We start from the raw sequence: 23,674 nt of genomic DNA, 5'->3' as shown, positions 1-23,674 counted from the left end.
CTCCCTCACTAAATGACTTGACTGTCATATTCATGAAACTTGCCCAGAACCCCCCACCTTAGCGCTCATGTTCGGCTGAATTCATGTGTCTATGTGTCTATTTGTGTTCTGTCTGAATATTTTAATTTGGATTTTCTTCTTCTCTCACTCCTTTCTTTCCCATTTTGTATCTTGAGTTTGATAAGGTCCAAAAAAGTGTTGTGCCATTAAGTTTTTGGCCGAGTCTATTCTAGGGTCTAGCATGCAGAGAAATTCCACGTGTCATTGTTGCCTTTGAAAGTAGAAAGTGTTTTGATCCTGCCCCACTGAGCTCAGCACACTTTGGGCTGGATAATAAAAACAGTGGTCTTTACATGAAGTATGAGACTGAGCTAATGGCTACAATCTGGTCATTTGGGGGAAAGACTTCCTACAGAGTTTGGGCAGTTTTCAGAGTGGTTTGAAAAAAGAGAAGTGGGATTAGGAAGTGCACTTAGGAGACTAGGGAAAGCAGTGAGAGGATCAGAAGTAAAGTCTCTGAGGTGACCTATGTGAAGGAAGCAGATGAGGAGGTTGGGAATCCTTCTGTGGTAGGTTGTATTTATTCTGAATTACAGATCAAAGGGTCAGTTTGGCCATTTTATCAGAGATGCAGCCTTATTTTTTAACACTATTTTTATTAAAATGAAATTAGCCTTAGGTTTGGAGAGGTTTTTCTCTTTATTTCTTTGACTGGGAATTATATAGTTATCAGAAAAGATGTTTCCTTTCTTATTGATCTTCTTTCCCTTCTTGCTTTTCTCTCCCCTCTCAACATAATTAGAATGAATACTTTTACTCCTTTTCCAAAACCTGAAGGTGCTGTTTTTAAATAGTAGCTTATTTAAATAATAACCAAAATTTTAATTATCTCCTTCTTTTTTTAAAAAAAAGATTTTATTTATTTGAGAGAGAGAGAGAGAGCATGACAGGGGGAGGGACAGAGGGAGAAGCAGACTCCCTGCTGAGCGTGGAGCCTGCCACGGGGTTCAGTCCTGGGACTCCAGGATCATGACCTGAGCCGAAGGTAAATGCTTGACCGACTGAGCCACCCAGGCACCCCTAACTTATCTCCTTCTTAAAGCAAAAGTAATAAATCTTCATATAAACCAGTAAGAGAATACAGAATTAAAGAAAGAAAAATAGAAGAGTCTCCTAAAATCCCATTGCCTGCACTCATATTAATATTTTGATTTATATGACACCAAACATTCAAATTTAGGGAATGAGAAAGAGAGGCTGTGGAGGTGGTAGTGCCTGGGAGAAGAGCCAACTATGAAACAAAATGAAATTGGAGGCTCTGACTGACCCTGGATTGTTGGCATGGACAAGATTGGAAAACTTTGTATAACCATGTATGTTTTATTTTATTTTTTTAAAAGATTTTATTTATTTATTTGACAGAGAGAGACAGTGAGAGAGGGAACACAAGCAGGGGGAGTGGGAGAGGGAGAAGCAGGCTTCCCGCGGAGCAGGGAGCCCGATGCGGGGCTCGATCCCAGGACCCTGGGATCATGACCTGAGCCGAAGGCAGATGCTTAACGATTGAGCCACCCAGGTGCCCCTAATCATGTATTTTTTTAAAACAGGATCCTGGTATGCAAATTTTTGTGTGACTAGCTGTTTTTATCTATTACAAGCACCATTCTATGTGATTGAATAGTCTTCTAAAACATCTCTCATACAGCTAAGTATTCTGTTGTTTGAGTTTCAAAGTATTTTAAACCAATTCCCATCGGTGAATGTTTAGGTGATTCGTATCTTTTAAAAATTGTAAACTGTGCAGAGATGAAGATCCTTGTAAATAAGTCCATATTCACAATCATGATTATTTCCTTAGAATAAATTTTTAGAAATTTTACAGTGCCAAGGGATATGCATTTAAAGTGTCTCTCTCTCTTCATATATATATATATATATATATATATATATATATATATATATATATATATATATATCTTTATGGCTATAACACATATATAACATATATAACATTGCCTGCCTAGCTATGATCCAAATAGTGCCTGCCAACTTATGTGCCCATCAGCAAGGTGTGAGAGTGTATTTTTCTCTATATTTGCCCAGGATACAGATACTGTTCCTTGGTGAATATTAGTAGCTTGATTTAATTATCTTATGCACAAACGCCCCCACACTTACTTGTACATCTGTGTGTGTCTGATTGTATGTCTATAATCACTCTTACAGAATATATTTTATCTCATGAACATGTCAGTCTGTTACATCGAGTGAGTTTGTAAACATATAATTCTGATATGTCTGCTCCTAAATATACTTATCTTGACTTCCCAGGTGCCTGTACAAACATCACCCACAGCCAGTGTCAGATGCTGCCCTACCAAACCACGCTAACACCTCTCTTCTCGATTGTCAAAAACACGGAAGTGGAGAAGTTCCTCAAGTTCTTCATGTACCTCCATCGCCTCAGCTGCTACCAACATATCATGCTTTTTGGCTGTAGCCTCGCCTTCCCTGAGTGCATTGGTGATGGTGATGACAGGTATTTTGGAATCAAAATCATTCTGTGATAAGAGTCAGTTGTAACAGAGGTGTCTGAGAGGAATGAAATCATCCCAAGCTACCACCGTTTATTTTTGTTAAAGGAGAAAATATCCCATACCCGTCATAGCCACTTGTAACTCTTTGAAACTGGAATTTTTTTGTGAAAACCTGGAATACTTTTATTTCTGGAGAGATATTATTCTGGATATGAGATTGAGGCAATCAGCTGGGAACCGAGGAGCTGTTTCCGTGAGGGTCTAGCAGAAGACAGCACACTCAAAGGGGTGACTGAAAAGAGTTTATTGAAGAGAAAATTTATAGAGGCATGGACAGGTTAAGAGGCCAAATGATGGGAGGCATCAGGGTCTCATGATAGGGGATGCAGTTCCACCACCCAAGACGTGGAGGGGGAAAAAGGGCAGACAGCAACTGGAGAGAGTTGTAGCTATGGGCAAGGGGTCTTCCAACCAGCCAAGTCCTGTGACCCTATGCAGAGGAGCATAGCCACCAGCAGCCAGCCTGTCAGCCCTGCAGGAGAGAGGAGAAGTAAATACTCTCACCTCACTCTACTCCTGGCCTCCCGTCTGCCGGGGCCTCCTCCCACCATCCAAACTCACCCACAGCCATTGGGCAAGGGTGTGTTATTGATGTGAGCACAATAGATGAGATCTAAAATCTCATCCAAATATTATTGGGTCTAAAGTCCCAAATCTCATCCTCTGAAACAGACATAGGTGAGATGCTGGGTAGTTCTTACGGTCGACACTAGAGCCCAGAGCAGGGTGAGGAGGGTAAAGTAGAGGGTGATGCAGAGGGACAGAGAATGCCTAGTACAATATCAAATAAGATTAGAAAGAATTTTCTTATTTTGGGTGGGGGAAAGAACATTTGAGTGTGTGCTTGTGGATGTGTCTTGTAAGCTCATTTTTTTTTTTTGAGATAAAGTTGACATATAACATTATATTGGTTTCAGGTGTACCACATAATGATTCAATATTTGAATATATTGCCAAATGATCACCACAGTAAGTCTAGTTAACATCCATCACCACACATAGTTATAAATTTTCTTTTTCTTATAATGAGAACTGTTAAAATCAACTCTCTTAGCAACTTTTAAATATACAATACAGTAGTCACCATGTTGTATATTATATCTCCATGAATTATTTAGTTTATAATTGGAAGTTTGTACTTTTTGACCATCATCACCTTATTGAAATAACATAATTTCAATATTACATTATTGTATTGAAATAATTTTCAATAAGAGTAAATCAATGAAAAGTATGTTATGGAATTTTTTAAGTTTACTAAGTATACATTTTTTAAATTTTTGCAAAGCATGTGTTAAATACATAATCACATAAAACATCAATTATTTCCTGAATTAAAATGTTAGGGAGTTTTCAGAATAATAATGTTAGAATGAAATTCATTTTCAAGTGCACGTAGGTTCCATGTTATTTGTACTAATTTAGTTAGTGTATAAAATATGTTTTGAACGGGAGGAAGGCATTCATTGTTTTGATTGGGGAAAGCCTACATTGCCACAGAATAAAATCTGCGTAGAAGAGAAATAGTAGATTGTTTATTGTAGAAGTAAGTAAAGAACTATGAGCAGATACTGCTTTCAGGAAAACATTTCACTAGAAAGAATCATATGCAGAGCATGCTTTCATGGTAACAAGAGAGAAACAGTGGCGGTATAACATGGCGGTTGTAATATTTTTCTAGAGCTGCTGTAACAAATTACTACAAGCTGGGTGGCTTAAACAGACCTTTGTTCTCTCACAGTTCTAGAAACTAGAGATGTAAAATCTGACAGGGCCGTGCTCCCTGTGGGGGTTGTGAGGGGGGTAGAAATCATTTTCTCCCTTCGCCTGCTTCCGGTGGTTTCAGGCTTTCCTTGACCTATGGCCACGTCACCCCATGCTCTCCCTCCATCCTCACATAGCTTTCTCTGTGTGTCTCTCTTCTCTAAGTGAGGACACTTGTCATTGGTCTAGGTAGCCAAGATGATCTCATCATCTCAAGGTTCTTGACTTAATTATGCCCACAAAGACCTTTTTTTTTTTTTCCAAATAAGGTAACATTCACAGATTCCAGAAGTTAGGACATGGACACATCATTTTGGGGCCCTCCATTCAACACACGACAGTGGCTAAGAAAGCAGGCCACGTGCCTCATCCTTCTCACCTGTAGAATGGAGATAATAGCTGAACCTCCTTTGCAAAGTTCACATGAGGATCAAATGACAGAGGGTGCCTGGCTTTTATGAAGAGCTCAAGAAATGTTAGCAATGGCTATCAAATCATGGGTTGAGGAGGTGAGGTAGTACTAATGAAATTAAGAGCATAAAGAGTATTTCTAACATATGTTAAGTATTGAAGGATTGCAAAAAAAGAATGTGGAATACCATATGGATTAAAAGAAAATTAGGTCAAATACTCAAGGCTGTTGGAGTTGGATTCTTGATCCACTTCTTAATTTCAAATATTTTCACTTACCACTCTTTTCTTGAATTTCTCTATGGAGTCATATGGGTGCGTAAATAAAACAATGAAAGAAAGGTTCCTGGAGACTCTGAACTCATTTTGGTCACCCTTCTTAATATAACTCAATCTCCACTCTCACTTAAATCAGTTGTAAAATTCCGGTTAAGCTCCTCATAGTCTTCAGAGCACTTTTAGGTAAAATTTGTTTTTCTCCTGACCTGGTTCATCCTGAAAAAGTGCTCTCCTGTAAGTGTTTTCCATTTTCTGTTATAATGGATAATAATTTATAGTCACTTTTCAGATATACTTTGGGAACTTACCCTATTTTTTATTGTTACATTTATTATTATATTTAATTTTATAATTATACTTCCAGACCAGTGCTTCCTGCTGTCATTTAGTGTGTGCATGGAACCAGAAGCTAAATTTAATAAGCAAAGTAAGTTCATAAAGGTAAAATGTATTGTAGAAAATAGTGTAAATACAGTTTTCTTATAATTCATTATTTTTGATCATCCATTATACTAATTTTCTCTAACTATTCAAATAATGGAGAATTGCTTATATTCCATCCTAGACAAAATAGCTAATATTTAAATTTTAGTTTAAAAAGATTAGTGGGATATATAAATAGTATGGTTTTTAATCTGCCCCTTGAGACGGCAAATGCTCATTAACTACATTTTATAACAATAAACGTTAACAGTTTTTATTTAGACGAGGGTTGCTATTAATAAATATGTATATCATATACTATAACATAGGCTAACTGAAAGTGGTACATAATTTATATGGATTCAGTGAAATTTATCTTGAACTATAGAGATCTCATTGATAAATCATTTGGATAGCCTTAAAAATATATGTGTTAGAATGAATAGCTTAAAAATATCAGCAAGTAGCTGGAGAGAAATCCACAATTCCTGGGCCAGGAGAGTAACAGTTGTTTCTGGATGGCTTTTTGACACACCAGATACAATTAAGGTCTCTGGAAGAGAAAACAGGTATTGCAAACACATGCTTTTGATGTGTAATTATCACTCATACCCAAGTTGTTTAAATAATGGGCCTATAATATTGTCAAAACTGAAGGGGGTTCAGTTTGGCTTGGAAGGTCCAGTTTTGCTTCTAGAAGACACCCAGGAGACCTGCTAATGTGGGGTGACTGTCACCCCACTCACATCTTCTGATACTTTGCAGAGAAACTCTGTGCTCATGAGATGAGTCCTTAACATTAAAAACTTGACATGTTTGCTATTGATTTTTTTTTCCCTCTGGACTATTGATTTGTCACTAGGTCCTTCGCAGAAATTCTTAATAGCTGTGGAACTGAAATAAAAATTCTTCATTTAGCCAGATTACTTGAGATTAAAGATTATATTTCAAACCTAGGAACTACAGGACAGTTTTCTGTTAATGTACTTAATCCCTGTAGGATTGTGATACGAATCAAATGTGTTTCTTCAAATTAGCTTCTTTAAAAATGCTATGCTTTTTCCCAAATAAGTATGTTGACTGGAAATTAGAAAATTTAATCTGGCAACTACAGAGAAAGCACTTGAGGGGCTCCTGGGTGGCTCAGTTGGTTAAGGGTTTGCCTTCGGCTCAGGGCATGGTCCCGGTGTCCTGGGATCGAGCCCTATGTCGGGCTCCTTGCTCAGTGGAGAGTCTGCTTGTTCCTCTCCCTTTGCCCCTTGTGCTCTCTTTCTCTCTCTCTCTCACTCTCTCAAATAAAATCTTAAAAAAAAAAAAAGCACTTGAAAGTTTGGGGGCAGATGAAACCTAATTCTGCCAATTGCCAGTTATAAGACCTTGGGCATTTTAGTTAGCCTTCTGACCTGCAGTTTACTCATCTCTATAATGAGAGCCTTCATAAGCTGCATTTGTGTGTGTTGAACAGAATGATTTATATAAAGTGCCCATACATGGTCTACACTATATGGCACAGAGTAACTTCTCCATGAACAGTAACTTACTATTATTAATAGAGTAGTCAATGATGATAAGTAAATTTTCTGGGAGGGTATAAACTTCATCACTTCTTTCAGAGATGCAAGATTTGCATTTTTTCCCCATTCTTCCCACCTTCTAAACCTGATTAGTAATGTTGAGCATCATTTCATGCTCTGTATGTCTTCTTTGGAAAAATATCTATTCAGGTCCTCTGCCCATTTTTTAAATGGATTTTTTTTGGTGTTGTGTTGTATAAGTTTTTATATATTTTGGATATTAACCCCTTATCAGATATATCATTTTCAAATATCTTCTCCCATTCAGTAAGTTGCCTTTTTTTTTGTTGATAGTTTTTTTCGCTGTGCAAAAGGTTTTTGTATTGGTGTAGTCCCAATAGTTTTGTTTTGCTTTTGTTTTCCTTGCTAGAGGAGACATATCAAGGAAAATGTTTCTATGGCTAGTATCAAAGAGATTACTGCCTGTATTTACTTCTAGGAATTTTATGGTTTCAGGTTTCACATTTAGGTCTTTAATCCAGTTTGAGTTTATTTATTTTTTTAAAGATGTATCTATTTATTTTAGAGAGCGAGAATGAGAGAGTGAATGAGCAAGCATGAGTAGGGGAGGGGTAGAGGGAGAGAATCTTAAGCAGACTCCCCACTGAGCATAGGGCCCGATGTGGGGCTCAATGTCATGACCCTGAGATCATGATGTGAGCTGAAACCAAGAGTTGGATGCTTAACTGATTGAGCCACCCAGGCACCCCAGAGTTTATTTTTGTGAATTATAAAAGAAAGTGGTCCAGTTTAATTCTTTTGCATGCAGCTGTACAGTTTTCTCAACACCATTTGTTGAAGAGACTGTCCTTTCCTCATTGTGTATTCTTGGCTCTTTTATCGTAGATTAATTGACCATAAAATTGTGGGTTTATTTCTGACTTCTGTTGTATTGTTCTGTGTGTCTATTTTTTGTGCTGGTACCATACTATTTTGATTACTATAGCTTTGTAGTATATCTTGAAGTCTGGGATTGTGATACCTCCAGCTTTGTTCTTATTTCTCAAAATTGCTTTGACTATTTGAGGTCTTTTGTGATTCCATCTGAATTTTAGTATTATTTGATCTAGTCCTCTGAAAAATGTCTTGGTATTTTGATAGGGACTGTATTGAATCTGTAGATTGCTTTGGGGAGTATGGGCATCTTAACAATATTAATTCTTCTAATCCATGAGCATGGGATATCTTTCCATTTATTTGTGTCATCTTCAATTCTTTCATCAGCGTTTTATAGTTTTCAGGGTACAGGTCTTTCACCTCCTTGGTTAAGTGTATTCTGAGGTATTTTAATATTTTTGGAGCAATTGTAACTGGAATTGTTTTCTTAATTTCTCTTTCTGCTATTTGTTATTAGTGTATAGAAACACTACTGATTTCTGATTTCTGTAACTTTTCTGACTTCACTTATCACTTTTAATAGTTTTTTGGTGGACTCTAGGATTTTCTATATATAGTATATCATCTGCAAATAGCAGCAATTTAACTTTTTCCTTACTAATATGGATGCCTCTTATTTCTTTTTCTTTTTTGATTGCTGTGGCTAGGATTTCCAGGATTACGTTTAATAAAAGGGTGAGAGTGGACATCCTTGTCTTGTTCCTGATTTTATAGGAAAAACTTTCAGTTTTTTATCATTGAGTATGATGTTGACTGTGGGTTTTTTTTATATATGGCCTTTATTATGTTGAGGTATGTTTCCTCTAAACCCACTTTGTTGATAGCTGAATTTTGGATGTTGAATTTTGTCAAATGCTTTGCCACATCTATTGAGATGATCATATGATTTTTATTATTTGTTTTGTTGATGTAGTGTATAATGTTGATTGATTTGCAAATCAACTGAACTATCTTTGCATGCCTGGAATAAATTTCATTGATCATGGTGAATGATCCTTTTAATGTATTGTTGAATGTGGTTTTCTAATATTTCAGTTGAGGATTTTTATGTTTATGTTCATCAGCAATATTGGCCTGTAGTTGGCTTTTTTTTTATGGTACCTTTGGTTTTTGCTTCTAAAATTTTGATAATAAATCAAGATTGGAATTCTGCTATGTTGCTAACTTCCATTCACTTTATGTTCATCTTTTAAGCTTTGGCTTTTGCTAAAATCTTGGTAGGTAAATAAAAGTTATAGGCCCATTTTTGTTTCAGTCCCTAGGGAGGAAGAAAAAATGTTAAAAGAAACAAGTGATATTAAAAATTGCCTTTTGGAAGGCACGATTTGTTCATTTCTCTTAAATGCCCTAGGTTCCCTTTTAGAAGCAGCAGAGTTCCCTGGAAAAATTGAGCCCATACTCCAGTTCTCATTACTTAAAGTTACAATAAAAGTTCCCTGTCATTTCAAATATACAGATGCTTTGGTCTTCCTATTCTGACTCCTTTATATTACTAAAGATGGCCATATTACTAAAATGGCCTCTAGGTGAATAATCAAGATGGGTACCAAAATTATTACTGGAATGATTAAAAAATATTTGCTGTGCTAGAATTCTAAAACATCTCCCCCATCATCCAATTTATACTCACAGTATACTGTGAGTATACTACCGCACAGCATTGTATTGCCACACCATTTCTGAATTAAATTTTACTGACAATGTAATCAGAGAGTAAAATTTATGTGCTTTTAATGTAATTTTAGAGGGCTTACTGTGTTCTTAAATGTGTTATTTTATAAGACAGCATGGGCCAAGCTCCTGCGTAAATGCAACCCTGAAATCATCTTAAAAGCTAATTGGAAAATACAGCTTGCTTTAAAACAATTTTTTGAAGTATTCATTTATTATATCAAGTCAGCATAGGCTTACTTTATTATCTTTTTCTAAGTGGAGAATAATTATATACTGCTAATTTATTTTACTAAAGATTTTATCTACGTCCCAAAAACTCTATTGTGTCACACTTGGGAATGAATGGAAACATTACAGAATTAACATTTTTTTCATAATTATAATTTTAAAAATTTATATAGATCAGTAGTCAAATAAAGATGAGCTTTGTTGATATAGTCTGAAAGCCATTTGCCACTTACTTGCCTGAGTTTATCAACGAACTGGGAAGCAGCAGGCTTTTTTAGCCAAACCAGTGCTGACTACATGGCTGTTGAGATGGTCAATTGTATGACTCTTTCCTTTTCAACGTCAGTTAATCTAGTGTAGTCTGCTAGACTAATCTAACAGTTAATCTCGTCTGCCTCTTGGCATTATACATAGAATATTAAATGATAAGTAAGTTTCCATTTTATGAGCCAAAATGGCTCCAAATGTGGGTAAGATATAGTCAGATAACTCATATTACTTTTATTTCACAAAGACATAAAGCTAGAGAATCAGGTCATGACAGCTCAGCTCTTTCTAACAATGCCCTGTCACATCACTGACTGTGTCTCAAGCACACACATTTTATCAAGCTCAGTGGAGTCATTTGCTTACTTTTCTCAATAATTCATTGGTATTACACGGATGTGAGTAGAATTTAGATTTAATATTTCTGATTCAATTCATTTGAAGATCCATATGTAAGGCATCATTTCATGATGTACAAAAAATCAAAACAGCTGCAAAAATAATTTAACAATTGCAAGTTTCTTTTCTGATTTGTTAACCTTCTATCCCATGGGCCCTGGTAGTATGCCAAGTATTAATGAGAATCAGGATTGTGTTGGTTACAAGTTGTGTGGAGTTTTATATTCCCTTTCAGGGGTGGTTGTGTGGTTTTACATTATTCACACTCAATTCAAGCCGTGTTTATCTGTTGGTATTTCCTTGTTTTTCTATTTTAAGGGTGACCCCCTACTATTGGCATATAAACAAGGCACTTAATCTGTAAAGTTTTCATCCATAACAATTTTACTGACATTTTCCTCGTACATGAGAATTATTTCAAGATTGAACAGTACTTGTAAAATTTGCTGACCTAATGGGGCGGAAATCACATGAGCAGGGCCAGCTTGAGCTCTTATATAATCCATATAAGTTGAGAGTTAGGTAGTGATGGTTCTGATCCCAGCTTTGCTGACAGCTTCATTCCAAGCAGGCCACTGAATTAGCTCCTGCATGTGATTCCTTTATTTTGTCAACAAATATTTGCTGACTGCACATACTAGGTATAAAGCCGCAAACAAAATGAAATCCTTGACCTCATGGAACTTTTATTATATTGAAGGGAAATAAGCAAATAAATAGATAACAAATAAAAAATTAAAATAAATACATAAATAGTGGTACATACTAGGTATAAAGCTACAAACAAAATGAGATCCTTGACCTCATGGAACTTTTATTATATTGAAGGGAAATAAGCAAATAAATAGGTAACAAATAAAAAATTAAAATAAATAAATAGTAGTATATCAGACAGTGATAAGTGCAACGGAAAAAATTTCAGCAAGGAATTGGAGAGCATTGGGAAAGTGGGAGTGTGGTGGCAAGAGGGGCAATTTTAAGCAGAGTGTTGTTCAGCGAAACTTCACTGAGACCTGTGAGGACATGAGAATCCAGGAGATGAGGGAAACCTGGATATCTGTTGGTGTTTCCATTTTATTTATGCTTTTAGCAAGCATTTATTGGCACCTGCAATGTGCCAGGTGCATAGTTTGATGCTGGGGATGTGCGGATGAATAAAATAAAGTTCTGCCTTCAAAGAACTCAGCATAATAGGGGACCAGACATGAAAGCAATTAAATTGTTGTACAGTGTGATCAGTTTACCAAGTGTGGGGGTAGCAGAGAGACAGAGGAAGAACTCTTTCCTTTTGGCATTATTAGGGAAGGCTACTACCAGGGAGGAAGTAACAGCTAAATTGGTTTGAGAGGATGGAAAGAAGTTTGCCATGTAGACAAGGTGGAATAGGAAGGCATTTCAGGTAGAGTAACATTCTAGATCTATCGTATATTAGGGGAACTACAACTAGTTAAATTTTACTAGGATATAAAATGGGGAGAGAACAAACATATTTTAGGGAATTTTAAGAAGTGAAATTAGCAGCACTTAGTGATTAATTGCATATGAACTTTGGGGTTGAGGACAAGGCAAAGGTTTTTGGGCTTGGGACTTGGGTAGATAGTATTACCACCAAGAAAATCATGTATATCAAAGGAGGAGCGGGGGCTGTGGTGGTGAGGGGGTTGGGTTAATATTGACATAGTATTTGTATCTGGTTCAAGAAGTGCCTGACAGCACTATTCCTTTCAGAGGAGTTAAAAACATTTTTTCTTCCGTAAGAGATGACCTGATTTATACTTTCATTGAGAGGTTTGCTAGTCAGCTGGCTCCCTGAAAAAAACCAAACTGCTGATTTCTGCATGGGTTGCCTGCATACCCCTATGAGAGGCTGTGGCTCCTACCAGCCTTCTCCCTATGGCTTTCTCTAAGTTCCAATAACTCCTCCTTTCCTTGTTCCTTAAGACTGGGTGCTAACAGAACCTGTCCCAGCATGGTACACTAGCCCTTGCTGGTTTTCCTAAACCCTGCCAGCACCTTTGTTAAGTGGTCCTTTCCTTCAACACTCTGCAGTGATCCTAATTCTGTGGGTCATTTCTTTCCTGCTGGAACCATGGCTATTACACATAAAAATAAGACAGACATAGTCCTTGCTTTTAAAGAGCTTCAGACCAGTATGACCCCCAACTACCCTGACATTTCCTCTTATTTCTCTTCTGATGTGATACAAGGACATACAAACACTCTCTTGTACACTTTTCCATCTCCATGTTCAGTGAAGCTGGAAACCAAGGAAACCTCTTTCCCACCTCTGTCCTACCCCATCTAAACCACAGCTGTTATGGTCTCTTGAGGCCAACAGAATATGCTTGCATAGGAAGTTGACACTGTTGGTCCATCAAAGAGAGAGCAAGCCATCTGTTATTTTTGTGTTTTCCAGCAGTGGTGATGAAGTCATGCTCTTGTGTAATTTGTGGATTTATTCCTGTGTTACCTGTGGCTCATGTTTATGCAAAGAGGCCAGCTAGGTGACACACTTTGGAGCACTGGGCTGGAGTCCATAGTTTCTGCCTATGAGATCTCTTCTTTAGGTTTCAGTTTCCTCACAATGTAAAAGGAGGAAATAAGTGTCAATTACCTTGCAAGTCTTAACATTCTTTTCATGATGAAGGTCTGCAACTTTGGGAGCTGCCTGTGACTATGACTTTGTAAGCCTTGTCCACTGAGCAGCTCAGCTTAACAAAGAAAATTTAGGAGTATGTTTTTTAAAAATGATTGTATGAGTTTTGTCAATGAATACATCTAACTCAGTAGCATGTTTCTGACCAAGTGATATATCAGAGAAAAGTATATTAGTTACCTACTGCTGCTTAACAAATTACCACAAATTTAGCAGCTTACAACAATGCGCATCTAGCTCTTTTTGTGCTTAGCAGAGCCATGTCTAATGGTCCCAAGAAGCATCTGAAGCATGTAGCAGTTCCAAAGCATAGGATGCTGGATAAGCTGACTGGGTGTGTTTGCCCTTCGTCCATCTACTGGTCCCCATAAGCTAAAAGAATGTCTTCCTCTGCATGTATCATATGACCTCACTGATATGAGGAATTCTTAATCTCAGGAACAAACTGAGGGTTGCTGGAGTGGTGGGGGGTGGGAGGGATGGGGTGGCTGGGTGATAGACATTGGGGAAGATATGTGCTACGGTGAGCACTGTGAATTGTGCAAGACTGTTGAATCACAGATCTGTACTTCTGAAACAAATAACGCAACATATTTTAAGAAAAAAGAAAAAGAAGAAGATAGCAGGAGAGGAAGAATGAAGGGGAGTAAGTCAGAGGGGGAGACGAACCAGGAGAGATGATGGACTCTGAGAAACAAACTGAGGGTTCTGGAGGGGAGGGGGTGGGGGGATGGGTTAGCCTCGTGATGGGTATTAAAGAGGGCACGTTCTGCGTGGAGCACTGGGTGTTATGAACAAACAATGAATCATGGAACACTACACCAAAACAAATTATGTAATATATGGTGATTAACATAACAATAAAAAAATTAAAAAAAAAAAGAATGTCTTCCTCTCATCTTTTTCCTAAGGAATCAGACTTAACTATGACCTAACAGGAGATGAAGTAAAGATCTGTATACAGCATTTTATTAAGATTGGTGGCGAAGTTCAAACTGATATAACCTACCCTGCTGGTTTTCTAGATGTCATCAGCATTGACAGGACTGGGGAGAATTTCCATCCGATCTGTGACACTAAGGGTCGCTTTGCTATTCATTGGATTACACCTGAGGAGGTCAAGTATAAGTTGTGTGGAGTGAGAAACACCTTTGGGGGCTGCGGGGAGGAATTACTCAGCCGGTGATTGTGTAGAGTGAGAAACACCTTTGGGGGTTGGGGGGAGGAATTACTCAGCCGGTGACTGTGTAAAGTGAGAAACACCTTTGGGGGCTGGGGGGAGGAATTACTCAGCCGGTGACCCGTGATACTTGCATCACCCACTATCCCGATCCCCTCATCAAAGTGAATGACACCATTCAGACTGATTTGGAGAGTGGAAAGATCACTGATTTCATCAAGTTTGACACTATGGTGATCAGAGGTGCTAATCTGGGGAAAATTGGTGTGATCACCAACAGAGAGAGATGCCCTAGTTCTTTTGATGTAGTTCATGTGAAAGATGCTGATAGCAACAACTTTGCCACCCAGCTCTCTGACATTTTTGTTGTTGGCAGAGGCGACAAACCATGGATTTCTCTTCCCTGTGGAAAGAGTATCTGCCTCACCATTGCTGAAGAGAGAGACAAGAGACGGGTGGCCAAACAGAGCAGTGGGGAAAGGGTCTCTAGGTGACATGATTGGAAGTCTTTTTACTTAATTAAAGATAATACGGCAGGATTAAAATAAAAAATAAAAAATAATGACAGTACCTATCTATTATCCCATAGTTTCTGTGGATCCTCAATCTAGGAATGACTTATGTGGGTCCTCTGCTTTAGGGTTTGTCATATGGGTACAATCAAGGTATTAGCCAGGGCTGGGGTCTTATCTGAATCATGTTGGAAGAAGTTTAGTTCCTCAAGAGTTGTTGGATCGAGGGTCTGTTTCTAAGATGGCTGTTGGCCAGAGGCCACTCTTAAAGCCCTTGCCGTGTGGGCCCCGCAATATGACAGCTTGCTTCATCAAATCCAATAAGGGAGAGAGTCTGCTAGCAATAGAGAAGTCATAATCTTGTGTACCCTGATGACGGATGAGACATCTCATTGCCTTGTGTTGGTGGCAAGCAAGTCTCTAGGCTGACTGACACTCAAAGGGAGGGCGGGGCTTACACAGGGCATGACTATCAGGAGGTGGGATCATTGGGGCCATCTTGGAGTCTGCCTGCCACAGAGGTTCTGTTTTTCTTTTTTCGGTGGTAAAAGAGTTTTAAATCCTAAGCTCTTCTAATATATTTAAAGTTTAGTTTATGTGCCAAAAATAAAAAGTGACAGCTACATGCAACGTGAGACCCTGAGTGGAGATCTTAGAAATATTTGAATAGAATTCTTAAAGGTGTTGTACCAATATTAATCTTCAGATTCTGATAATTATACTGCAATTATATTACAGAAGATGTTTGCCTTGGGCGAGCTTGGATGAAGGATATATGGAAACTTTCTGTAATGTTTTTATAAATTGTCTCTAAGTCAAAAAGTAGGTCAAAGTAAAAAATTAGAAAAAGTGATTTGTAAAATTTAAAAATCCATAACTGTATAAGCCTACTTTGTGGCCATAGCTTGTTTAGTAATTTTAACATTATGTCTTTATCAGAACTTTTTTTGCAGATAGCATTTATAAATTTGGGGAGTAATGGAAAGATATTGGTCAAAGGGCACAGTAAAGGAAAAAACTGTAATTTTTTTTGTAAATAAAGCAAACAATTTTAGTAGACAAATTCATTAAAAATTATATAGATATATACAGTGGAATATTATTGAGCCATCAAAAAGAATGAAATCTTGCCATTTGCAATGATGTGCATGGAACTAGAGGGTATTATGCTAAGCGAAATAAGTCAGTCAGAGAAAGACAAATACCGTATGATTTCTTTCACTTATATGTGGAATTTAAGAAACAAAACAGATGATCATAGGGGAAGGGGAAGAAAAATAAAATAAGATAAAAACAGAGAGGGAGGCAAACCATAAGAGACTCTTAACTCTAAGAAACAAACTGTGGGTTGCTAGAGGGGAGGTGGGTGGGAGGAGGGGGTGATGGAGTGATGGGCATGAAGGAGGGCACTTGATGGAATGAGCACTGGGTGTTATAAGCAACTGATGAATCACTAAATTCTACCCCCGAAACTAATAATACACTAAATGTTAACTAAATTGAATTTAAATAAAAAATTTAAAAAAATTATATAGGTAAAATCTACCACTTTTTTTGGTTAATTATTTTAGAATGTTCTTCCTAGTGACAATACCATAAAAGCTTCACTACCACTATATAACAGAATTATTTATATATTTGTTTATATGTATTTGTTTCAACAAATAATTACAGAGATGATGTAACATAACAGTTCTCTTCTTGAACTTTAGTTTGAAATGTGTTAGGGACTTGTAACACCAAAAGCACTTCACACGTCAATTTAAAATAATCACCAGTTCTAAAATAGTATTCTGATAACCAAATCCAACTCTTTCCCTGTGCAGAGCACTGTTTTCAGATGTCAGTCAGCTTGCTGCTTGGATGCAGACACTCATGTTCCAAAATAGTGTGGTCTGTCTCACCACACTGTTCCATGTGATGAAAAGCCAAATACTTCAACCGCTCATAGGCAGTTGGATTTCCTGCAAAGCAAGAACAAATGGTTGCTCGTTTTGCTCACTGTTTGAAAGGGCTCCTTGTTATAAATACTCTATCACTATTTCACATGTCCTGGTCCAGCAATTTGAAGCTTATGGGTCTCGGTTGGTTACACCTCTTAAGAGAGCTATTTGGAAACACTCTAGACATTTTTCTTAGGTCCTATTTTTAGAATGGAAGGCCTAATGGTACTTTAATGTCTCTATATATTCCCAGAACAAATCTCAAGAAAAAGTGTCTGTTACCTTTTGAAATTTAACAAAGCTGGTTGGATTATCACTGCTCCTCTGAGAAGTATTATGTTAAAGAATCAATTTTGATTTACAGAATGTTAGTGGTAAAAGGACCGTGGAAAATCAGCTCGTTCAAACCCCTCACTTTTCAAATGAGGAAAGTGTGAGTCTTGGTGTGAGTGAACTGTTGGCCCAATATCAGACAGTGAGGAGTATGGAAGTTTTAGAATGGTAGACTTACGTTTTCCTGCAGAAGATAACTGTGGTAAGAGTCAATAACAGTCAGTTTCTGAGATAAGATTCAGCTTTGGAACATGAAAATAGTCTGCTGGGCCCTTGTGTGAAACTTTATTGCTCTTATAGAAGATTCTGAGGAAAGATGTGGAGTCATCCAAAAATATGGGTTCAGAAGTGAGGGAAGGTCCAGAAACGTCTTGGGAGGATTGGGCCCTATGTGTAGATAGCTTCTCAAAGATCTTGCCCCGCACTCCCCTGCCGACTATGTCGGATGAGTGTTTCCCCCTGTAAATGGCACCTGGCATTCCATCAATTAGAGATTCCTTTGCTCCAGCAAACAATCTTCTAATGATGCAAAAAACCTTTGGGAGGGTTAAGTGTCCATCTGTTATTATGAATTACTCTGTGTTATTTTCATCTTTCTTCTTCTTTGGCAGCCTAATTGGGATCTGATCATTTGGGGAATGTAGTTTTGATTGTAGGAAGGGAAGAAAATGTTGATGAGCCAGAAACCCTCTGGTGGAGATGGCCGTCTAAGTGGGGTGGCCAGGATGGTGTCAGAAACTGGGACCCAGGTCGGGGACTAGAAGGCAAGGGCAGAATGCTGAAGACAAACCCAGATTGCTTGCGGTTTTACTCTGGGCTGTCTCACATGTGGAAAAGAAAGAGAAACGACTTTATCCTTCCCTGGTGTTCCTTAGCTCCTTTGGCAAATACTGATTCATTGCAGGTTAACTAGGAGTTTGTGGAATGAAGGGAGAACCCAACCCCGTGTGTATGGTTGGTCCACTCAGAAAGTGCATGCAAGCATGCCTGATTTAATTGCACTTTGCCTTATTGTGCTTCACAGGTGTTGCATTTTTTTATAAATCTTCGGCAACCCTGTGTGGAGCAAGTCTAGGTACCATGTTGCCAACAGCCTTTGCTCACTTCATATCTCTGTGTCACATTTTGGTAATTCTTGCAGTATTTCAAACCTTTTCATTAGTATTATATTTGTTATGATGATCTGTCATCAGTGATTTTTGATGTACTCTTGCAACTGTTTTGGAGTGCCATGATCCGCACTCACATAAGAGGGTGAACTTAATTGGTAAGTGCTGTGCGTTCCCCTGGCCTTCCCCTGTCAGTCTGCCTCCCTTCAGTCCCCTCTAGTCCCTGAGACACAACAATGTAAAAATTAGGCCAATTAATAACCCTATAATGGCCTCTAAGTATTCAAGTGAAAGGAAGAGTCATGTGTTCCTACTTTAAATCGAAAACTAGAAATGGTTAAGCTTAGTAAGGAAGGAGTGTCAAAAGCCAAGATAGGCCAAAAGCTAGGCCTCTTGTGCCACGCCCCCAAATCGTGACTGCAAAGGAAAAGTTCTAAGGAAATTAAAAGTGCTTCTCCAGTGAACACATGCATGATAAGAAAGCAGAACAGCCTTGTTGTTGAAATGGAGACAGTTTGAGTGGCCTGGATAGAAGATCAAACCAGCCACAACATCGCCTTAAGCCAAAGCCTAATCCTAAAGCTTAAAGCAGGGCCCTAACTCTCTTCAATTCTGTGAAGACAGAGAAGTGAAAAAGCTACCGAAGAAAAGTTTGAAGCTATCAGAGGTTGGTTCATGGGGTTTAAGAAAAGAAGCCTTCTCTAGAACATAAAAGTGCAAGGTGATACAGCAAGTGCTGATGGAGAAGCTGCAGCGAGTTACCCAGAAGATCCAGCCAAGTAATTAATCAAGGTGGCCACACTGGACAACAGATTTTCAATGTAGATGAAACAGCCTTGTCTTGGAAGAAGATGCCATCGGGGGCTTTCAGAGCTAGAGAGAAGTCAATGCCTGGCTTCAGAGATTCAAAGGACAAGCTGACTCTCCTGTTAGGGGCTAATGCAGTTGTTGACTTTGAGTTGAAGCCATAGTTTATATACCTTTCCAGAATCTCTAGGGCCCTTAAGAATTATGCCAAATCTATTCTGCTTGTGCTCTATAAATAGAACAACAAAGCCTGGCTAATAGCACATCTATTTACAACCATGATTTACTGAATATTTTAAGCCAGATCTACTGCTCAGAAAAAAAAAAAAAAAGATTCAAAATATTACTGCCCATTGACAATGCACCTGGTTACCTAAGAGCTCTCTCTCTGTTGGAGACATAAAATGAGATTAATGTTTTCATGCCTCATAACAAAATATCCATTCTGCCGCCCATGGATCAAGGGGCCATTTTGACTTTCAAGTCTTATTATTGAAGAGATACATTTCATAAGACTATAGCTACCATAGATAGTGATTCTTCTGACCGATCTGGGCAAAGTAAATTGAAAACCTTCTGGAAAAGACTCATCAATTCAAGATGCCATTAAGAACATTCATGATTCATGGAGAAAGATCCAAATACCAACATGAACAGGAGTTTGGAAGAAGTGGATTCCGACCCTCGTGGAGGACTTTGAGGGGTTCCAGACTTCAGTGGAGGAAGTAAGTGCAGGTGTGGTGGAAATAACAAGAGAACTAGAATGAGAAGTGGAGCCTGAAGACTACAAACAATCTCATGATTCAGCTTGAACAGATGAGGGGTTGCTTCTCATGGATCAGCAAAGAAAGTGGATTCTTGAGGTGGGATCTACTCCTGGTGAAGATGCTGTGAAAATTATTGAAATGATAGTGAAGGATTTAGAATATTACATAAACTTAGCTTATCAGGCAGTGGCAGGATTTGAGAGGATTGACTTGAACTTTGAAAGTTCCTTGGTGGGGAAGATGCTACCAAACAGCATCACTGTTACAGAGAAGTTGCTCATGAAAGGAAGAGTCAAAGGATGTAGCAAACTTCACTGTTGTCTTATTTTAAGCAATTGCCACAGTCACCCCAACCTTCAGCAGCCCCCACCCTGATCAGTCAGCAGTCACCAACATCTAGGCAAGACCCTGCACCAGCAAAAAGATTATAACTCACTGAAAGCTCAGATGATGATTAGCATTTTTAGCAGTATTTTTTAATTAAGGTATGTACACAGTGTATTGTGTTTTTAGACATTATGCTGTTGCATACTTAATAGACTGTAGCAGAGTGTTAACGTAACTTTTATATGCAATGGGAGACCAAAAAATTCATTTGATTTGTTTTATTGTGATATTCACAATATTCTATTGTGGCAACCTGCAGTATCTCTGATATTAAGTATCAAGTTTTGAACTAACCTTGAGTTGTGCTTTTGGAGCACACATTCCTGAAGTATGGATTCACATGAATAGAGTGTTTAACCAAGTGGGTCCTGGGATCAGTCTGGCTGGGTTTGAATCTTGGCTCTGACATTCACTACCGCAGAGATCTTGGGCAAGTCTCTTAGTTTTCCTGTGCTTCATTTTTTTTTTTTATTTGTATATTTGGGATGATAGTAGTAGTACTTATCACTTAGGGCTTTAATGAGAAATGAGTGAGTTAATGTATGTAAAGCACTTAGAACAGAGCCTAGCAAAGTGTTGCAAAGCAATTGCATAAGAATTCTATGATCTGATTCGTCAACCGTGTCCTTCAGTTTTATTTGAGAAAATATAGTCTCTAACTTCTCTAGGATAAGATTTTTGTTTTTTGAGAGAGAAAGAATGAGAGATCATGTGATGGGGTGGGGAAGCGGACGGACAGAGGGAGAGAGACAATCCTAAGCATGGTCCACATCCAGAGCCCAGTCCCTGGTTGGGCTCAATCTCACAACCCTGAGATCATGACCTGAGCCGAAACCAAGAGTGGGTCGCTTAACTGACTGAGCCACTCAGGTGCCCCTCCGAAATAAGATTTTAAAATGTTATTTAAGTGACACTTTCTTAGTCCTATAAATATCTATGGATTTCCCGTTGGTGGTCAGCTGTCTTCCTTATACCAAGGAACTTGTCTGGACCAATTCATAATTTTATGGCCCAAACCTAATCTTTCCACATGGCAAAACCTCGCTTTCCACATCTTCATTAACAAAATTTAGTAGGTAGATAATTATGTGGCGATCAGGATTCTACAAGGTACTGAGTTTTGAGACAAGTTCCTGAGAGGAAATGAATTACATTCATTTACATCTGAATGTAATTGTCCAGTACCCCTTTTCCATATTTGTATATAGAACAAGATCCCTCTTCTCAAGATTCTATTACAGGGCGCCTGGGTGGCTCAGTCGGTTAAGCGACTGCCTTCGGCTCAGGTCATGATCCTGGAGTCCCGGGATCGAGTCCCACATCAGGCTCCCTGCTGAGCGGGGAGTCTGCTCCTCCCTCTGACTCTCTGCCCTCTCGTGCTCTCTCTCTCTCTCTCTCTCTCTCTCTCTCTCAAATAAATAAATAAATAAATCTTTAAAAAAAAGATTCTATTACAGACTCTTATCAGTTCTATTTTAACTCAATAGCTGGTGTATCCCATTATGTTTCTGCAATTCAGAGAAGTATGAATGGGGAATTTTAATGTTCTTGTTTAATCAGGGGATTTTTAAAGCCGAATTATTCGGTCTTTATGTGAAAATAGACAATATGGAAGAGTAGATAGAACATAAAACAAAAGTTCAAACACCTGGATTCTCTTCCTGCTTCTGCCATTAAGAAGATGTGTGATCTCGAGTCCATCCTAGAATCTTCCTGGGCCTGTCTCAAATGGAGGATTTGAACCAGGCATTGCTTAAGGTTTGTGACAGATCCCAGATTGTATGCTTGTGCAACATCCCAGTGACCCTACCGAGTGAAGTGTGTGCTTTGCCTTGACTGACGTGTATGGTTTCTTTCCCAGTTTCCTTAAAACCATTTGAAATGGCTTTGCCAGATCCCCAGCCAGGGTGAGAGAGGCATTCTGTGGCTGCAAAGTAGGAAATGCCCGCTGGGTCTGCAAGAGAACAAGTCCCTGCCTTGTAACATTTCTACATTTACAACGGGAGTTGTAACATTCTTGTCCAGAAGTTTGATTGCGTGGAAGATGAATAAAGGCAAGCTCTGGGGGCATCATTACTCTTACCATTAACAGTAGTTGTTTGCATTTTTCTATTTTGCAGAAGATAAAGGAGAAATCTAAGATAAATTAACTGTTTAAAAGGTGAAGATAGATAGTTTATTACTGTAGATACACAACTGAGTTGCCACTTGTCTATTTTTTTGGGCGGAGGTCCAGGAGGAGCTTTCTGTCTACCTCTCAGAGATACTTTTAATTTCTCAAAGGGAAGCTAAAGAAACGAGATTAACTTATTTTGTGATCTACTTCTGCTTTTCCAATTTGGGGGCCTTCCTTTCTCTGTTAATTTACTCCATTTGACATGAACTAGAGCTCTTTCTCTGGTTGACAGGTTTACTTGAGCACGGGAAATCTAAAAAACAAAAATCATTGGGATAAATCCTTTTACAAGAGATAGTAGGCTGATATGCTATGGGACTAGCTTATTCCCTCTAGAATCATGGTAATAGGGTGGCTGCAATCCTTGTTTTAGGACTTAATGTAGAAATTTAAGTTGTTGACTGTAGTAAATATAAATTAAGATAATATCACGGCACTCATGGCCAACTTTAGTTTCATTGTTATTTCAAGAAGGAGTCAGTAAAAACATTAATTTTCACTTTTTCTTTTCTTCTAGCCATGGACTCCTGCCCTGTAGGTCCTTCTGTGAGGCTGCCCAAGAGGGTTGCGAATCAGTCCTGGGGATGGTGAATGCCTCCTGGCCTGACTTCCTCACTTGCTCCCAGTTTAGAAACCAAACGGAAAGCAGCAATGTCAGCAGGATTTGCTTCTCACCACAGCAGGAAAAAGGCAAGGAATGTAGGTGTCTGTGTTTCATTTCATTTAAAAAACTTTTTACTGAAATATACCGTTCATACCAGGATGTATACAAATAATGTATACTTCAATACATTTTATGAAAGTGACCAGACCCATATAACCAGCACCCAGATCAAGAAATAGATCGCACAAAACTTGTACATGATGAATGTTCGTAGTGGCATTATTTATGGTAACCAAAAAGTGGAAACAACCCACATGTTCTTCATCTAATGTATGGATTTTTAAAAAAAATAGTATATTCATACAGTGGAATATTAATTGACAGTAAAAATGCATGAACTCCTTGTGCATGATACAGTATGGATGAACCTTGAAAATGTCAGGTGAAAGAAGCAAATCACAAAAGGTCCAGCATCCCCAAAAATCTTTCAAGCCCCCTTCCAGTCCACTTACCCTCCCAAAAGAAACCTCTCTTCTTTTTTTTTTTTTAAGATTTTATTTATTTATTAGACAGAGAGAGAGAGTGAGAGAGAGAGAGAGAGCACAGCAGGGGGAGCGGGAGAGGGAGAAGCAGACTCCCGGCTGAGCAGGGAGCCCGACACGAAGCTTGATCCCAGGACCCTGGGAT

At 38.4% G+C, this 23,674-nt stretch overlaps 1 protein-coding gene and 1 pseudogene across 5 annotated transcripts in view; both read left to right on the top strand.

Annotated features, from left to right (window-relative positions):
• The window catches only part of CORIN (corin, serine peptidase), a 237,543-nt gene that overhangs the window by 70,587 nt on the left and 143,282 nt on the right, over positions 1 to 23,674 (top strand). For all 5 annotated transcript variants that reach the window (XM_027598351.2, XM_027598352.2, XM_027598354.2 and 2 more), the window contains 2 exons: positions 2,332 to 2,539; positions 22,901 to 23,082. In XM_027598351.2, the coding sequence (XP_027454152.2) occupies positions 2,332 to 2,539; positions 22,901 to 23,082 (390 nt within the window). The remainder of the gene's footprint in view (positions 1 to 2,331; positions 2,540 to 22,900; positions 23,083 to 23,674) is intronic.
• Positions 13,302 to 14,843, top strand: LOC113924483 (annotated as a pseudogene).

Source organism: Zalophus californianus, chromosome 2, assembly GCF_009762305.2.
Source record: "Zalophus californianus isolate mZalCal1 chromosome 2, mZalCal1.pri.v2, whole genome shotgun sequence".
NCBI classification, from domain to species: Eukaryota; Metazoa; Chordata; class Mammalia; order Carnivora; family Otariidae; genus Zalophus; species Zalophus californianus.
The sequence above is the reverse complement of the archived record's forward strand: the minus strand, read 5'-3'. Positions and strand labels throughout refer to the sequence as shown.